The sequence below is a fragment of the Dendroctonus ponderosae genome, unplaced genomic scaffold (assembly GCF_020466585.1).
Source record: "Dendroctonus ponderosae isolate FM_Combo_2020 unplaced genomic scaffold, Dpon_F_20191213v2 Dpon_F_20191213_5, whole genome shotgun sequence".
Lineage (NCBI taxonomy): Eukaryota > Metazoa > Arthropoda > Insecta > Coleoptera > Curculionidae > Dendroctonus > Dendroctonus ponderosae.
In genome coordinates, this window is record NW_026018715.1 from 15,576,476 (window position 1) to 15,592,981 (window position 16,506).

The 16,506-nt window shown below is 38.2% G+C and overlaps 6 protein-coding genes and 2 long non-coding RNA genes across 11 annotated transcripts in view; 4 read left to right on the forward strand and 4 right to left on the reverse strand.

The window, feature by feature from the left end:
• Positions 1-797, reverse strand: part of LOC109539056 (protein glass) — an 8,151-nt gene extending 7,354 nt beyond the window's left edge. The window contains exon 1 of the mRNA XM_019906574.2: positions 604-797. The gene's annotated coding sequence lies outside the window, so the exon portion shown is untranslated. The remainder of the gene's footprint in view (positions 1-603) is intronic.
• LOC109539086 (PIH1 domain-containing protein 1) overlaps positions 1-16,506 on the reverse strand; it is a 242,786-nt gene that overhangs the window by 160,399 nt on the left and 65,881 nt on the right. The window lies entirely within an intron of this gene.
• The window catches only part of LOC109539065 (multidrug resistance-associated protein 1), a gene marked incomplete at its 5' end in the record, with an annotated part of 237,012 nt that overhangs the window by 156,506 nt on the left and 64,000 nt on the right, over positions 1-16,506 (forward strand).
• LOC109539096 lies at positions 1,184-2,920 on the forward strand. Its single transcript, XR_002172089.2, has 2 exons — positions 1,184-2,144; positions 2,522-2,920. It is a non-coding gene; the product is annotated as an uncharacterized LOC109539096 (long non-coding RNA).
• On the reverse strand, positions 4,340-4,685 carry LOC125504469. The gene is made up of 2 exons (XR_007281511.1): positions 4,609-4,685; positions 4,340-4,399 (listed from the first exon to the last, which is right to left on the reverse strand). It is a non-coding gene; the product is annotated as an uncharacterized LOC125504469 (long non-coding RNA).
• Positions 4,736-6,840, forward strand: LOC109539114. Of its 2 annotated transcripts, none has more exons than XM_019906717.2 (5): positions 4,736-5,001; positions 5,063-5,758; positions 5,823-6,090; positions 6,151-6,359; positions 6,414-6,840. In XM_019906717.2, the coding sequence occupies exons 1-5, from the start codon at positions 4,982-4,984 to the stop codon at positions 6,499-6,501; spliced, it is 1,281 nt and encodes a 426-aa protein (XP_019762276.1). In that variant the 5' UTR covers positions 4,736-4,981; the 3' UTR covers positions 6,502-6,840. The 2 variants fall into 2 exon arrangements, with proteins under 2 accessions (XP_019762276.1, XP_019762277.1); XM_019906718.2 differs by having other exon boundaries at positions 5,066-5,758.
• On the forward strand, positions 7,833-13,368 carry LOC109539098 (dynactin subunit 1). 2 transcript variants are annotated; one of them, XM_019906694.2, is made up of 18 exons: positions 7,833-8,171; positions 8,224-8,354; positions 8,561-8,590; positions 8,696-8,743; positions 8,993-9,164; positions 9,226-9,447; positions 9,501-9,786; positions 9,844-10,097; positions 10,150-10,356; positions 10,412-10,619; positions 10,688-10,977; positions 11,045-11,371; positions 11,428-11,668; positions 11,733-11,929; positions 12,011-12,419; positions 12,463-12,722; positions 12,790-13,023; positions 13,132-13,368. In XM_019906694.2, exons 1-18 carry the CDS (start codon positions 7,998-8,000, stop codon positions 13,276-13,278), a joined length of 3,837 nt encoding a protein of 1,278 aa, XP_019762253.2. In that variant the 5' UTR covers positions 7,833-7,997; the 3' UTR covers positions 13,279-13,368. The 2 variants fall into 2 exon arrangements, with proteins under 2 accessions (XP_019762253.2, XP_019762254.2); XM_019906695.2 differs by having other exon boundaries at positions 7,834-8,171; positions 12,472-12,722.
• LOC109539100 (U4/U6.U5 tri-snRNP-associated protein 1) lies at positions 13,298-16,473 on the reverse strand. 2 transcript variants are annotated; one of them, XM_048666501.1, is made up of 10 exons: positions 16,355-16,473; positions 16,106-16,269; positions 15,500-15,912; positions 15,194-15,439; positions 14,692-15,139; positions 14,429-14,635; positions 14,182-14,366; positions 13,927-14,125; positions 13,667-13,869; positions 13,298-13,608 (listed from the first exon to the last, which is right to left on the reverse strand). In XM_048666501.1, exons 3-10 carry the CDS (start codon positions 15,863-15,865, stop codon positions 13,468-13,470), a joined length of 1,995 nt encoding a protein of 664 aa, XP_048522458.1. In that variant the 5' UTR covers positions 15,866-15,912; positions 16,106-16,269; positions 16,355-16,473; the 3' UTR covers positions 13,298-13,467. The 2 variants fall into 2 exon arrangements, with proteins under 2 accessions (XP_048522458.1, XP_048522457.1); XM_048666500.1 differs by having other exon boundaries at positions 16,106-16,473.

The window sequence follows — 16,506 nt, forward strand, 5'->3', positions numbered from 1 at the left end:
TTTTTGCTCATTTCTCGGAGGCAAAATGAGCAAGAACGCTCATTTGTACATCATTCTAGAGAGAAATAAATGGCGTTTTTAGAAAGTGAACCATCGATAAGGAAATGTTGGCAGTTTTCTCAAAAAATGCTTGAATTCCAGAAGTTTTAGATTTGCGTCGTTTTTTTGATTTGCAAAATCTACTTGAACATGACGCTGCTTTTTTCGAAGTTTCTCAATAACCATTCGCGCCAGAGAATTCGTTTTGGCATCGTTGGATAGAGAATTGAATGGGGGGGTCATGACCCCCATGATCCCCCCTGGATCTGCCCTTGCGTTCCCTGAAATTCAATTATTTTTTTTTAAAACTGTTTACTCGAATCTCTGTAATGTTTATGCAGATCTGCTGTTTCCTATGCGGAAAAACGACTGACAAGATGTACTATTAAAACCTTAAAATAAACCGACATATTTAGAATGCTTCAAACAGTGGCTGTTTTTATAACCATTCTTTATTTTTCTTGGATTATAAACGAAGTTATTGACGAAACTGTAAGCTTTTCCAAGCTTGATAAGCAGATTAAGCGGTAATTTAAATTTCTTGCAATTACTACACAAATTTACCTGTAAAAATCCTGCAGGCTTCTTAAAGACACAAAACTCACAAACTCAGACTGCCATTGATTGCCACAAATAATTGAGATAATTCATCAATCGATCGGAGAGAGCCCTTAGAAGTGAGGGCGCGAAGATACTGTTTAAAACTGTGGCCGATCACCCTGTGGCAATGGGCGGACGTATGAACGCCTCCTGCTGCCCCCCTAAAGGGTGTCATCTATTATTACTTGAAGCTTGTAGTTCACTTCATTAAGCCCACTATTGGCATAAAAAGCCACCAGAAAGGCTGCGAAAGCATCCACTCAGCAACAGAAATTAGGACGTTTCGGATTCAACTTGGTTGAATGATGAGTAAATAGCATATTATTATAAACAAGCATATGTATGTAAATAGGCTATTTCACTCCTAATACATACTTATCATGTATTTCCCACAAAGAAGCAATTCTGCCCGAATTTTTCCAATTTAATTGCTTACTTCAAAATGCCCTGCAATGGTGATTTCACGTATCAATTAGTTATATTGGACATTTTTAAATTGCGTAAATATTGTAACATATTTAAAAATTACTAAACAAGGGGATATTTGGTTGGTATTTCCTAGAAAAGGATCGAAAACTAAAGCTTGTTTTGGGTTCAAAGCAAAGGTTTAGTGATTGTCATGCTCCGCAAATCAAATATTTAATTTTCTCATAGCTGCTAATCGCTACTAGGTACACAGGCAGCAATTCAATCTAGTTGATGACATCTTGATTACTAAGATAAACCTTTTCGGACCACAGCCCGGACGTGTGGCAAACATCCTCTTATCGGCCGCTAAAATCTAATCTTTAGTAATCGAATAGCCCTAGCTAAGTACTCAAAACCGATTGCATACTCCCTCGTATCCATCTTGCAATTTGTTTCTCTAGTAGATGGACTTCGAATTTTTGACAAAGAATATGCATCGCAAAATTTCGTTCAAGACAAATATTTGTTCAGCCATGGGGATTTCAGGTGTTTCGTGTTAGTTGGGTCAGTGTGCTTAATTAAATTGGTAATATGATGTGGGGCAGCGATTTTGCAGCTGTACATAACTCCAGATTGCTCTTCAAACATGTGGCTTGGGATTTATTTATGTCCAGAAACATTGGTAGATATCAATTTTTTGATCGTTTATCGTTATTTGAATCGTAATAGTTGCAAGTTAATTATATCTAATTTATCTTCAATGCCCGTCTGAACATTAGTATTTAAATGTATCTAAACTGTGAATAAACTTAGCAAATTTACTACCGATTCATTACGCATTGGTGATGATGGGGGATTTGGTTAATCGCCTACCCTCGAGATTCAACCGCCTGGAAGACCGCGAATTACCAAATCATCCCTTACAGTTGCCACAAGGCAAACACAGGTGGCAATCCGCCAAATAGTGTTTGTTTGCTGGAGTATTGTTCTTGATTATAACCTGTGCTTTAGTTAAAACACTTGGACAAATAACGATTCTGTTTGGACTGTGTCGGTGGTCATGAACGGATGATTACTCATCGTATCAAATATCGTATGTAAGTATTTATATTCGACAAGAATATTGTTCTTAATTCCCTACTTTATTGGTAGATATCTATCAAATTCAGTTTAAACAATTAACTTAATAAATATAATGAATTTCTAAAAATCTATTTGCTTCTTCAAAATGTATGTGGTAGGTACTTCTGGAACATATGGAATGGGATTCCCATACCATCTGAATTGAATTTTTCTCAAAATGGAACCTAATAAAGCGCACATCCTCCATCCTTAAATAATATTTAAAAAAACCGAAAATTTAAACTGCCAGCCTTCTTCTTAACCCGTCCTGCCAGTGCCGCTACAGCACTGTTGAACAGTTCAGTCATGCATGCCGCAAACTACAGCCACCTTTTATATTTTGTTTTTTTAGGGGAAACTGTCGTGTAAAATTCAATATGGATAACCGATACTCTGTCGATCGGGTTCATGAAGATGACTGCGTAATCCAACACCATTATTATTTCTCATGTTATGAGGATGGTTAGTGAAAAATAATCCGTCGAATGTTTTCAGGAAGTCCGCATTAGAGGATGTGAAACTGAAAATTACTGTTGGCTTGTTTAACACCGGACTGATGTGCACAACACGTTTTTTTCACAAAACCGAAAGAATTCCTCAGTTACGATACTTAATTGTATACCTACACGCCATACAATTTTGATTTACGAAAGATTTGAAGTATTCAGTAAGACAGTGTTTGAACTGTTACGTTTAATTATATTGATTAAGTTACTGCAGGGCTTCACATTGGCTTTGCTTTGGTGTCATTGAAAGGCTTCTGCGATGTTTTAATTAATCCCTTCTCATTCCCGCCGGACGCGGGGGCGGCCTAACGACGACGTTTATATACCGTACCATTATTACATATCTTTAATGTCAATAGATAGACAGATAAATATCTTGTGCCTCTTCTCAATTTAATATTTAAGTGATATTCTTCTTCCTACCATCTTAATACTAGTCGAAATTGGCAACACATCAAGTAAACTATCCCGTACACAAAGAGCTCGGCTCTTATTGGCTTTCAGCCATTTGACGAAGGGTGCAGACTCCGCCCTCAGCAGCATGTTAATTACCTACAGGCTCTATTATTGGCTTGAATAAAGGGCGGACAGATCTGGCAAGTTCTTTCTATAGACTGTGTGCTTTGTAAATATTTAAACTTATCAATTTATAGTAACTATTGAGTTTCATATATTTTTGTATGAAAAACTACTCAAAGTTGTAGGTCACCTTATGGAAAAAAATTACCTGACAACCGATCTAAAATTTCGCTCGATAATAACAAAAAAAATCGATAAATAGTATGAGGTTGAATAAAAATAAATAGAAACATCTATTCTGCAAGTGCAGATAACATTAAATACTTTCATGTATGAATCAATCCTCATGAATTACTAATGAAAAGCTTAGCTATTGGGCCTTAATTGAGTTAATTTTTGTACAGCCGCCATAAAATTACCATGATTTTTTTACGCTATAATGATACCTATGGTAGAGGTGGCAGATAAAAGAACTGTAAAGCTGTTATAGTTTTTATAGCATGATTAAATGAATGACTATGGAATCTCGGGAAAATATAAATGTGTTAAAAATGTCTTCATTTTTTCGGAATTTTTAAAAATATCCTATGGCAAATATGATAAAAATTGTTGCTTTGTGAAAGTAATCATAGGACTCTTGCAAAAAGAAAACCATGAACAAATACCTATTTTTTGTATGTCAATCATTTATAGGTAGGTAATAGGCATCGTTTAAACAATGTAATTAAAATTTTCCGCTCAGCTTTAGTGGTGTTCTCTGGTCTCAGCATTATAGGTATCTTTAGCATAACTGTTTGCTACAGACAAAGGTTCACACAGTATCATACACTGTTCATACAATGAATTCATTGTACGACAATGAATTAATTGTATCATGGGGTCAATGCGTTTGGGCATATTTGGGAATTCTGTAGACAAAACTGAGCATTTTGCGATTGGTAGTTGGAAAGTGTACTCTAGATTGTTTGCTACTTTTAAGTGTCGGTTCAGAAATATAAAAAATGCGGTGTGCAGTCATTTCATTTGTATTAAAATCTACATAACATCTGCGGCACCACAAACCGCATATTCCGTCGTAAATAATACGAAAATAACATTAAGTCATTGTTTGGCCTTCCGTCTCTTGAATCGTAATGTACTATTTCTGCAAGGATACATTTTCAGCTAACGCTATACTTTATTGCACAACTGGCAACTGTGCTAGTCTACAAAATAAATACATTTTTGTAACTTTTAATTTTCAAGTCTAAAATCTGCCGCAAAGCATCTTGTAATTATAAGGAAGATTTATAAAAAAATAATTAAATCTGATAAAGACTAAATAAGCTATATTTAATCACATTTAGCAGACAGGAAAAAAACACGCCCGGCAGTGATTTCCACTGACGTCACACAAATCGACGCAAGATCCTACCTTGTATTCATTGTATCATGGGTTCGTAGAGTATTCGCAAGTTCAAAAGTCCAGACGCCCTCTGGTGGGTAAAATTCTAACTATAAATTCAGCAGTAATCAGATTAAAAAGAAGAAGAAAAATTCGGTATACTGTCAAGTGCGTCCATTTCTTGTTTGACTTTTCCTGTGTCCATCTATGGCTAGATCTTTAGTTTAGTGATGTTCTGAGTGGATTATTGTGTTTTCAGGATCCCTAAATTGACTTGGCCTAACGCAGGATTTTGCAATAGAAGGCCAATTGATCAGACTGATACTACCTAGAACAAAACCGAGATCAGCGCAAGAAAAACGTATTCATATTTGAGTGTCCGACAGTTCTCACTTGTCAAACAATGGCCAAACAGACAAGAAAGTAAAATCATCCATTTCATTTCCAACAAATACCAGTTTAACTTATATTTTCTGTATTTCAGCAGCAACCAAAAACCCAAAATTAAGAAGAAAAGCAACGGTAGTGTCCGTCGTAAAGCAGTTTTTACCAAATCTAATCCGAACTTTAAGAAGACACCGACAATGTTAAATCGCAAAATGCAAGATGTGCGACAAAAACTTATTCTGAAAAAACGAACCGTTACGGACGCCCGCGATGTATTGGCAAAAATGGCAAAAACCCACGACGCCAGGAGTAGATTGGACCGCATGCGGAGCAAGCAAGAGAACAGAAAGACGACTCCGATTGCTTCATCCAGTTCGAAAATCAAAGTTATTGGCAAAAATATTGTTCAAAAAGTAGACGTCCATGGCAAAATTAGTCTCGTTACCAACAAAGCGAGGAACACGTCAAATATTAACTTGGCTATTCAAAAGCAACTAGGCCTTCTACCTGCTACCAGGATGCCAGCCAAGAGAATTCAGTACCGAAAACCGCAATCTCCAAAATCAGTTACTCCCACAAATAAACCTGTTCGCAATGAAAGAAGTTATGGACCGTCTATGGCTGAAGCAGCCAGAGTGTACAATAAAGAGATGTACAGATGGTTGAAACCAGATCTGAGGCCTGCATCTCATTTGATCAATGCGCTGGAACCAACTAGGCAGGCAATGCGTGATGTTATGCGTGAAGAATTATTAATGGCCAATAGAGGATGGTCAAACTTGATTACTCCAAAGTAAGCTATATGGTATATTATTACGACTTAGTATTTCTATTCACATTTCTTTATATGTAATTAGGCCAATGAGACTGCAACCGAGTGGCTATGTTGATCTGGACGCTGCAGATGATGATGTAGACATGCCCGTGCTTCATTTGCCTGCCAGTAGAGTCGCTCTTAAAGGGTTTAGCAGAACGAGTAACGTACATTCAAGGTTGGATGGGAATCAAGACCAGTTTAATAGTCATGGTATTATGTCCGACATCAAAACAAAAGTGGTTATTCCCGTTGGTCATCGAATTGTCGTTTCAAATTTGCATCCTTCCGTCACTGAAGATGATATTAAAGTAAAAAAAGAACTGTCAACTATTCCTAAGCCAACAACTAAATTTGCTTTTTAAATATAGGAACTCTTTGAAGACAAAGGTCAGCTTTTGTCAGCGAAATTAGTCCGGCCAGGAGTAGCAGAAGTGATTTACAAACATTTAAAGGATGGGCAAAAAGCTGTGGACACCTATCATAACAGACAGCTGGATGGACAACCCATGAAGTGTCTCCTCGTAAATAAAAGACCAGTTTATCAGCCATCTGGCGCTGCATTGTCGAACCTCGAAAGGTAAACTCACACATCATCAGCATTATTTTGTTACTTTTATATCGTTGTTTTCAGTTCACTGTCGAGAAGACATTTATCAGATCGTTTTGACGATTTGGTTCCAAGTATGCGCACAATTCACAAGGTTCTATTTCAGAAGTAATCTGGCTACTCGTCAATCGGAGAGTACCTACGTGTTTTATGAAGAATATGATATTTACAAAATGAGATAAAACTGCTTCTTCGTTACGTACGTTGTATTTCAAAAACGTTCAATCAGTTGTTGAAATTCATCAATTCAGAATGAATCAGATAGTTTGTTTTGCTCCTATTTTATTTTCTTTTGCTTCTATTTCAAGTCTTGTTCTATGTTTTCTATGCAATATAGTAATCTGGTTAATAAGTTTTTTATTCTCTAATTAATAGGTATACGTAAATGTAGAAATATTCAGTTTCTAATAAATTGCTTTGTGAATGTATGAATAGATCCGGTTAAACAATATCGAAAAAAAAATGTGTTTGATTTGCTTGTTTCCAAATAATATATACGAATACTTCCTTTCTATGCAAATCTGTCAGCTTGAAGTAAGCAATTATCGAAAAATTACAGCGGTTTTTCACGTCGTCATGGAATCATAAAATATATCACTGTCGACTGATTTATTTGAAGTGATTGATGTCAAATATATTCTGAAATTTAATTTTTAATACTCGAGAAATAATCTCACTAAATACCACTCGAGCTTTAAAATTAACCATATAATTTTTCACTCTGGCATGTTTCCCTTGCAAATTTCGATATGAATGATATATATGACAATATCTTCCTTATTTTCGACCCACAACTTTCATGTTCGCTATTGGGCAACTTCTTAGGTCGGAAACATTCCAATAAGGGCAAAAAACGCAATTGCAAAATTTTTATTTTTGGTCGAAAATTTCATAAGGGGTGAGTAATATAGTGAAAAGTTAACGGTAATTTCAAAGCTCTCGTGGTATTACCCTCGATACTTGTACAATGCAATTATCACTCAACGATAATATTGGACTTGATGACATTTAAAACATAAAACAATACTTCACAGTCATGTGAACACCAATGTCAACAAAACAAGTGTCAATTTACTACTTAACTTGTAGTTATAATTTTAGCCATCAGAGGGCCTCTGGGTTTTGGACGAGCGTTTAAACTAGTGCTCGGAATTTTTTTTAATCTCAAAATTCGAATACTCGTTTAGTGGTTTATTCGATTAGTAAACTAATTCGAATACTCCAATGTCTATCGAATACTCGAGTTATGACTAGACATAATTATTAAAGGATTGTTCCAGTTTGATTCCGAGTCCTAATTTAAACCAATGAACTGTACACAAGAATCTTTAGCATGGAGTTCATTGGTTTAAACAGAGGAAGGTGACCCTCCAATCAGAGGTCGCAATTTTATCACGTGACTTACAGCCAATCACACGTGGTTATTGTTGACGTTTTAAACAGCTGCTGCTGACAATGACTGTTGTGTTGTCATTTGCCCAGTTTCAATTATCATAAACATATAATAATAGTCTTGTTCTTCATCTATGGTCTTGTTATGTCTTGTTAAATCTCGATACTTTTATTCATTTTTATTCTTTACAAATCCAAACGAGTGACTGAGTAACGATGGCGGACCTTGTAAAAATTGGCCAAAGAGTTGAGGTCACCGCAAAGAGTCTCCAAGGAGTGATTGCCTTCGTTGGAAAAACAAGTTTTGCGACTGGGAAATGGATTGGCCTAATCCTAGACGAGCCCAAAGGCAAGAACGACGGCAGTGTGCAAGGAACTGAATATTTCAAGGTAATCACGCGAACTGTCCAGAGTTTGATGCTATTATTCACTGATGGCCTAGTGCGAGGCAAACTATGGGATGTTCGTGAGAGAGTCGCAGATTCAGGCGCTGGACGCAGAAGGAAAACCCATAGTCGTACCCAAGACTGCTGACTTGCCAGCGTCGAAGATTGCCAGGTCTCGAGCCACCACGTAAGTGTTAATAGGTATTTTAACATTTTGAAAATAGACAATGTATCTACCTATTAATTTTTCCGAGAGCTCGTCTTACTATTGCCGCTTTGCCATGCGAGTATTTTCGAATACTTACGTGTAACATTTTGGATTCCAAATAGTTGACTAGAGAATAAGTTGTGGAAAAGTGTAATGTTTTTATTTTATTTTGGAATTGTTGCTAGTGGCGTGGGAGCAAAAACGCAGCCCACTAAGTAAGTCAAATGAAGTTTTACGGAAAAATGCTTTTACTGCAATCACATCTAATAGATTTAGGATATGTTATATGATTTTTATTTTTGATGCCCTCATTCAAATAGTATTCGGCGAAAAACCTCCAAAGGGCTTCCATCACTATCCGCATCCAGGTATTGACCAGGTTATCTCAGTGGGACAGTTTAGCTTTGCATGCTGTGCACCGAACAGTATACATATAGTAGTGGTATAAGGGTTTAATTAACTTTTTCCGTTCAAGACCTTTACACAACACAGTACCTACATATAAGGCATGAATGCAACCTGGTAGTATTCTCAAAAGTAGAACAGCATGAACGCATTTTTTTTCAAAACTGCTGACAATTCTGCTTTATACAACATTCCAATGCCAGTGCTTTTAGCTCCAGGATGTCTCTGGCAAGCAGCCGGCAATCGTTGGCAGACAGCAGACAATCTCTGTCAGGAAGTCGACAGTCTTTGGCTGGAAGCCGCAGTCATTTGGCATCTCCGGCCAGTGAAAAGCCGCTTGAAATTGCCGAGCCAGCCACTTCAAAACGAGCTTCATTTGTAGAGGTTCATCAGCATTAAACGGGCATTTTGGGCTACTTTTTTAACTTACATTTTTCGAATTTAGTTTGTTGAAACTCTGAAACCCCAATTTACGCCCGGGGCAGTTTTGGTTACGCCAACACCCATCACGTCCATAGATGAAAAGCTCAGTCAGCTGCAATTGCAACAGGAGCTGGAAAATAATCAAAAGCAAATGCAGGAACTAAATGAAAAAATCGAGACTTTAAAGATAAAGCGCCAAGAAGACAAGCAAAAGTTGAAGGACTATGATAAGCTGAAAATTCAGGTATGTTCGTAAAATTTTGCAGAATTCTTTTGGAACGTCAAAGTAATTTCTAGTTGGAGCAACTGATTGAGTTTAAAGCGAAAATTCTGGAAGCTCAGAATTGCCTGCAAAGGGAACTACAGCGCGCGAAGCTTGATGTTAAAGAAGCGGTCGAAGCCAAAGAAGCGCATGCTGAGGAAGTTGCCGATTTGTATGAGACCGTGGAAATGGCGACACTGGACAAGGAGATGGCAGAGGAAAAGGCCGAATTATTGCAGGCCGAGCTGGAAGCTTGCAAGGAAAAGTTAGATGAAGTAACTCTGGATCTGCAGATTCTGAAAACTGAAATGGATGAAAAAGGTGTAGACAATTCTCAATTTGGTGTCGACAAGAGAGAAAGTTAGCTCTCTTTTTTAGCTCTAGGAACCACTCCGGATGACCAGGCAATTACGACGTATGAGGTAAAGCAGCTCCAGCAGCAGAACGCTAGACTACGTGAAACGTTGATCAAACTTAGGGATATATCGGCTCATGATAAACACGAGCACCAAAGACTGCTCAAGGATATTGAACAGAAAAAGTCAGAGATCACCGAACTTGGAAAAACCAAAGAAAAGCTGAGCGCAAGAGTAGAGTCTATGGAACAACAAATATCCGATCTCCAAGAACAAGTAAATTGGACTGTCACGTAGGTCGCTGTCTTGTTTCTATGGGAACTTGTAGGTGGATGCGGCATTAGGAGCCGACGAAATGATCGTCATCTTGAGCGAACACAAACTGAATCTCGAAGAGAAAGTGGCCTGCTTACAAGAAGAAGTTGCGGAACTGGAAGCTCTCCAAGACATGAATGATCAGTTGGTCGAAGGTAATGCAGAACTAGAGGCTGACTTGCGCGAGGAATTAGATATAGCCCGTGCCGAAATTCGAGAGGTAAGTTGAAATTCGAATTTTCTGTTTAATTGTATGAAATTGTTTCTGGTTTTAGGCGGTGCGCAAACGAGATGCCGCCTTTGAAACCATCGCGGATCAGGAAGCTACCATCGGCAAATTCAGAGGGCTGGTACAACAATTGCAAGAACAGTCACTAAATTTACAACGAGAACTAGAAAAGGAAACTAGCAAACCAGTCAAGTCTTTGCCAGAAATTGCCGATTTCAAGAAAATGTTTACTGAGACGAAAGCGCACACGAAAGGTTTTATTTACAACAAAATACCTATTCTTGAATAATACCTATTTTACTATTCCTTTTATGAATTCCAGCAATTGACTTAGATCTGCGTCGATTAGATGAGCAACAGCTTCAACAGCATATTAAGTATCTCAGCTCATACATGCCTGACTCGTTTATGAATCGTGGCGGGGATCATGATGCCGTTTTAACTTTGCTGCTTATCTGCAGGCTGATTCATAAGTCCGATATTCTTCTCGGGCAGATTAAGGAAAAGTTTCCCGTTGCTGATAAGGTTGACCGGGCTGCTGTTCTTAAAGGGCATGCACTCGAACAATACTCTTTTCGATGTCGCATGAGTTGCTATATTTTCGCATTGCAGGTATCTATACTGAATACGTTTGAATTTAGATGTACGCTTTGGCTGAAACTGATTTATTGCCGTGTAGAGTGTTCTGCATCAATACAACTACTGTGTGAGGATCTGCAAGCCGGAGACATTGCTGAAATTGGGATCAGCCTATCCTGAAATGTCAGCGCAAGAGAAGGTGATTGATTCGTTTGTCGACTTGGTCAAACGAGACCAACTGGATGAGAATATCCTGTTGGAACCCTTGGAGAAGTGCTACAACTATTTTAAAACCATGTTCCCAATATTGTTGGCGAATGAGAATAAGGTTGACCAGAACCACCTACTTTCAGATAACGTCAAAGTCCTATTGAGTGCTGTTGACGCCTTCAGTACCGATGCTAGAATTATCCGGTGTCTTTCGGAGGTAACCAACCTTCTAACAAGAAGGGAAACTTATTTTTCATTGTGTCTAATTCGCAGAGTGCCAACGTAGGAGATATTTGTCTACTGGCACAGCATGTCATAACTACATCCGAACAGCTCCAGCGGCAGCTGAAACTCGTCAAAAGACGCCTTCCAGTCGACCTGAATATTACGAATTTATGCCTGGAAAAAGATTTGTTCGACAATCTAACCAAGTGTTTCCAGCACGCTGGAAAAATATTGAAAACTGTAAATGACGTTGCTAGAAATGCCACTTTGTCTTTAGCCACAAGCGGAGGTAACTTTGCATTAATAGGACTATTCGATGTTGTCATTTACTTGAATGTATTTCATTTCATCAGAAACTGAAAAGGGTCTGTCTCAGGAAAAGATTAAGGAGATTGCAATGGTTGCTAGCGACAAGGTGTACGAGCAAGAAGACTTAGGTCCTGTGCAAAGTATCAAACAATCTTTATCGTTGTTACTGACTCAGATTGCTAATATTACTAAAGCTCTGCAAGATAACGAGTTACAATTTAGCACTAATACTGATGAAAACGTAAGCAAACTATTTATGTATTTTAGCGCCAATATTTTCTGGTTTTTAGACTAATTGTTTTCTGCAATTTACCACCCTTAGACTAGGCCACCAATCCAAGTGAGGGCCGAGACTGTAAAGAAGGAACTCGAACAGACGAAAACCTTGACCAGTAAACTGGAAAACAAAGAGTCCGATATCAAAGAGCTCAAGAGGATTTTGAAGGAGAAGCAGGAGCAGCTGAGTGAAATGATAATCCGGAAGGAACTGGCGGAGAAAAAATTGGGCAACGTTAACAAGGACTACGAGATGTCGATTGAAAAGCTTCAGCGAAAACTAGAAGAAGCGCACAACAATTACAAGAGAAAAGAGAAGGAGTTTGAAGAGACTTTGGATCACTTGCAAACCGACATTGATTCCCTGGAAAACGAGAAAGGCGAGATGAAGGAGAAGATGAAAATGTTGACTAAAAAAGCACAGATCGAGGCGTCGTTGACTCGGAGTATGTCGGGTAACTCTTAACCATTGATTTACTGTCATGCGAAATACCACAGACTTTTTAGGCTCTACGATGCCGTCATTAAATACTTCGCTTGGTCCCAATCTTCCTGCTGTTGTACGTGACTCTCCGTTGCTGCTTCAGGAAATTGAAAATCTGAAGTTGTTGTTCCATAATGAACGCAACAAACGTATAGAGCTAGAAGCTGCTAAACTTAAGCGGCAGCTTGATAGTATGGCCCCATTGCCGTCTTTTAAAAACGTCAGGGACGAGATTATTGAGGAGCTTTTTAAAGAAGGCGTTGCTCTAAAACAGGCAAGTTTTAAACTGTAGAACGGTCAACTTTTTAATTGAAACGGGTCGCATACAATTTATTTGCTAGGAGATACTTATGACGTTGGCCAAACCTTCGTTTCCTTCATTTGCCAACATAAAACCAGGTGCTGAAGAAATAGTTTGGAAACGCCATTTTGCAGACGAGCGGAATAAAATTGCAGATTTGCAGAAGCGCGCCCGGCACTTTCAGAATCGTGCTATTCGAGAAACGATTCGTAGAAAACACGGCGGTCGGATTGACGCCGACTTTCATATCTTTCCAACTAAAGAAATGGTCAAGGTAATGGCGCAGCTCATATCATACGATATATAAGCTGTGGTAGTAGCATGTATTATGAAGAAAGCCATAACGAAAAGTGTCTTGAATCAATTATCCATTAATTTTTAGGCTGTCAAGGAAAGCAACACCGTAAATTTTGGATTTGTTAAGATTCCAAAATTGCTACTATCTAACCAGGACAAACCCGGGACTATTAACCTAAACGTTGATATTAATAACTTGCAAAAAATACTCGATAGTTTAAAGATTGTATGATAAGCAAGCAACTTTAAGCTTTAAAGCATATGATGTGTATTTATTATTCGATTTACTAAATAAACAGTTCTTCTTTAATATCCACAAAAATGGACTAAGATGAATCTAAATTGCAGAGCCTGATCTACGAAGTTCTAATACTTTTATAATTCAATATGAGACAAAGCTTACAGGTTATAAATAATAATATTAACGCCTGCTTTTTGAAATTTGTTGTTGTTGCTTATTTCCAGATAAAACGACGAACGGTGATTGGGTTTCTTTCTGCTTCGCCTGCAACATGTTCAATGTACCCAAAGGAGTGTCAGTTGAACTCATTTTCTTCATTAACTAAAAACCAAGGAATCATTAAAAACCTAGTTCGATAGGAGTTCGGATAGCTTCGTACCTGTTCCTGTACTCCCTTTTTGATCCGTTTTTCTACCTTGTTTTTGCCCGGCCCTTTTCCGTGGAACTTGTGAGACAAATACCGGAATGCTTCCTTGGAGTTAAGAATGTGTCCATCGTCGTCTATGTACTCCAGTTTAACGTTAGGCTTAAACCCGTCTTTTTCACGAAAGTCCTGAATAGGTCCGGAGTAGCGTTCTCTTCCTGCAACAAACACAATTCACATTTAAACAAGAACAAAGTGCAGTTACGTCAACTCACCTCTACCAGCCCTTTCGTTCCCTTCCTCGCCATAGCTCTTGTCCTCAATGGAGTAGTGTTGCGCTTGCAAATGGGCGAATCGTGAATTGCTCGGTCTGTTATTTTGCTCTTTGTCCAAGTAGCCTTTGCTCATGGCTAGTTTTAGGGCTGCCCCCACTCCGGTGCTGACATCGGGTTCTTCGTCCAAAATTTGTACTTCCTGGAGTAGTTATGATTTAGCTTGCTTAGCTATTATAGCTTAAGCAAAAAATCTACCTGCGGGACTATTTTTGTCAAGTCAACTCCTCCGTGAACTGGGTCTACAGAGTTCCATCCTGAGGGCTCAATAATTCTGCAGTCATCATCGTCGCTTTTCTCGTCATTCATATCCTCTTTTTCAAAGTCAACTAAATCCTCGTCTTCGTCACGATTTCCTGCTTTGCCATATGTAGGAATATCACCTAAAGCAAACAGTATTATTAGTTAATTCAAATATACTTAATAAAAGCCTCTTTGTATTTACCAAGAGTTCTACAGAACTCTGCTGTGGAATTTAAAATGATGTTGCCACCATCACCATTTTCATCCTGATTTTCCTCTTTTACCTCGTTTTTCAGAATGTCGGCAATAACGTTATCTCTTTGCTTTATTCTCCGTGCCTTATGAAGAGCTTTTTCTAGCATGTCATCTTTATCATCCTCCAATTTAAAATTTGTGAGTACTTCAATGTCTGGAAATAGAAATAAAAACAAAATGGCATGCATTTTAACATCCAAACTTTCTTACCTGGTACATCATCAATATTTAGATCTGGTTCATTGGTGTTCAATTCTAATTTATTCTTTTTAGACCCAGATTGTTCAATCTTTTGAATAGGCAGCAAATCGTTAGCAGTCAACTTTCCTTTGCTCCTAATTCTTCTGGTTTTCCTCTTTGGCTTATTGAACTTTGCCATTTCTTCCTCATTGTAGTATTCTGAAGCGAGTACTAGATTCTTATCAGCGATGCTTTCTAGTCGTTTCTTCGCCAGTTTCTCTTTGACTGACTGAACGACGGCCTTCTGCTTTTGTTGCACGAATTTATCTACGCCAATTTGAAAGCCATCCCGTTTGGCACCGTCGATTTCTTCGTCGTATTTGGAGAGCAAAGATTTTTCCTTAGGATTGCCCAATTCATCGTATTCTTGATCTTCATAGGCGTTGTATAAAATTTTCTTCTTCTTGTTTTCGATGTTCTGAAATTTCATTTATCATAAAATATGTATACTCAGAAAAATAAAGAGACTTACTTTTTTGTATTTTTCATTATCAATCATGTTAACATTAACTAGCACATCGTCCTTTTCATCCAAAACTCCTGAATCTTTTAGCGTTAAAATTACTTGCTTCTCTTCAGCAAATGTGTCTATGTCATGATCCACTCGCAACCCTTTCAGGTCTTTTGCTGTATATTGTTGACTTCTTTTTTCTTTTCGGTCTTGCTCTATCACATCGCCTATGCCAAATTGAGCATCGAGCTCCTCCAGCATATTTGCCTATTGAAAAACAAAACGTCAACTATGTACTAAATTATTACGCAAATGAATTATCTTTACTCTTTTTTGGGCTTCTAATTTTGCTTTCTCAATTTTCCTGTTTTTGTCTACCCAATTGCCAACATCCTCTTCACTATCACTGTCACCCAGAGTTTTCACTTTCGATAGGCGATTGTGCAACTGCCTCTTTTCCTTGTGTTCGGCAAGCTTTGTCCGTAGCTTCTCCCTCTCAGCTTTCTCTGCCCAGTTTTCAGCAGGTTTGTGGTAAAATTCTCCAAGATCGTCCTTTTTTTTGCCACTATTCTTACTGGCAGACGTACTTGCTTCGGAAGTACCCACATCCAACGGCTTCATGCCGAGCTTCGCTCTTAACTTATTGGTTTCTTCGATAGAGAGACTGCCAGCTCCTTGAGAACTCGATTCCATCTTGGTCTCTTGAGGGGATTCATCTGAAGATATGATTTCCACTAGGTCTGTAATATGATAAAGAATTAGCTTACTGTTGGTCACTGGATCACCGAAGGAGTTTTGTAAGTAGTAACGAGTGGTGCTAAAACCAGGGCTACTGTATGTAGAATGGCTGTCACGGACAGTCGGTTTGTGCATGATATTGTATCAGCTAGTAACATGTGGTTGACGATTATTATTAAATAAGTACAGCTTTACCTTCATCTTCGACAGTTTGCCTTGTCCTCTCTCTTTTTTTATCCTTATGGTGTCTATGTCTATGCTTATGGCGCTTTTCTCGAGAAGCATCTTCAGTCGCTGGTGTTGGACTATGACGCCTCTTCGGACGAGAGGAAGATTCCTTTTCCTTATATCGGGACTTACTGCTGGAACCCATGACTTATTTAATTCAACAGAATCCTATTCACCTGATTGTTTGATATTGATGAAGTATACTGATTCACACACCTAGCAAATTATCAATGAAAAGCTTTCGAGTTTAAGGAGATGCTAATTAATAAGGTTTTAGCAGAGACAAGTTTTATCAGTGACGCTTTATGTCGAACCGTATGTCACTCAATTTTATTGTTCTTCTTCTTATCGTGCTTTTATATCTATGT

What these genes read in the sequence shown, in the direction of transcription:
- LOC109539114 (XM_019906717.2), top strand. Translation starts at nt 4,982, where the DNA reads ATGGCCAAACAGACAAGAAA. An exon ending in TCAAACTTGATTACTCCAAA is followed by an intron (nt 5,759 to 5,822) that starts GTAAGCTATATG and finishes ATATGTAATTAG; the next exon opens with GCCAATGAGACTGCAACCGA. An exon ending in TCACTGAAGATGATATTAAA is followed by an intron (nt 6,091 to 6,150) that starts GTAAAAAAAGAA and finishes TTTTAAATATAG; the next exon opens with GAACTCTTTGAAGACAAAGG.
- LOC109539098 (XM_019906694.2), top strand. Translation starts at nt 7,998, where the DNA reads ATGGCGGACCTTGTAAAAATTGGCCAAAGAGTTGAGGTCACCGCAAAG. An exon ending in GCAAAAACGCAGCCCACTAA is followed by an intron (nt 8,591 to 8,695) that starts GTAAGTCAAATG and finishes TCATTCAAATAG; the next exon opens with TATTCGGCGAAAAACCTCCA. An exon ending in AAGGCGTTGCTCTAAAACAG is followed by an intron (nt 12,723 to 12,789) that starts GCAAGTTTTAAA and finishes TTTATTTGCTAG; the next exon opens with GAGATACTTATGACGTTGGC.
- LOC109539100 (XM_048666500.1), bottom strand. Translation starts at nt 16,283, where the DNA reads ATGGGTTCCAGCAGTAAGTCCCGATATAAGGAAAAGGAATCTTCCTCT. An exon ending in AATTAGAAGCCCAAAAAAGA is followed by an intron (nt 15,440 to 15,499) that starts GTAAAGATAATT and finishes GTTTTTCAATAG; the next exon opens with GCAAATATGCTGGAGGAGCT. An exon ending in AAAAGGGAGTACAGGAACAG is followed by an intron (nt 13,609 to 13,666) that starts GTACGAAGCTAT and finishes CTTGGTTTTTAG; the next exon opens with TTAATGAAGAAAATGAGTTC.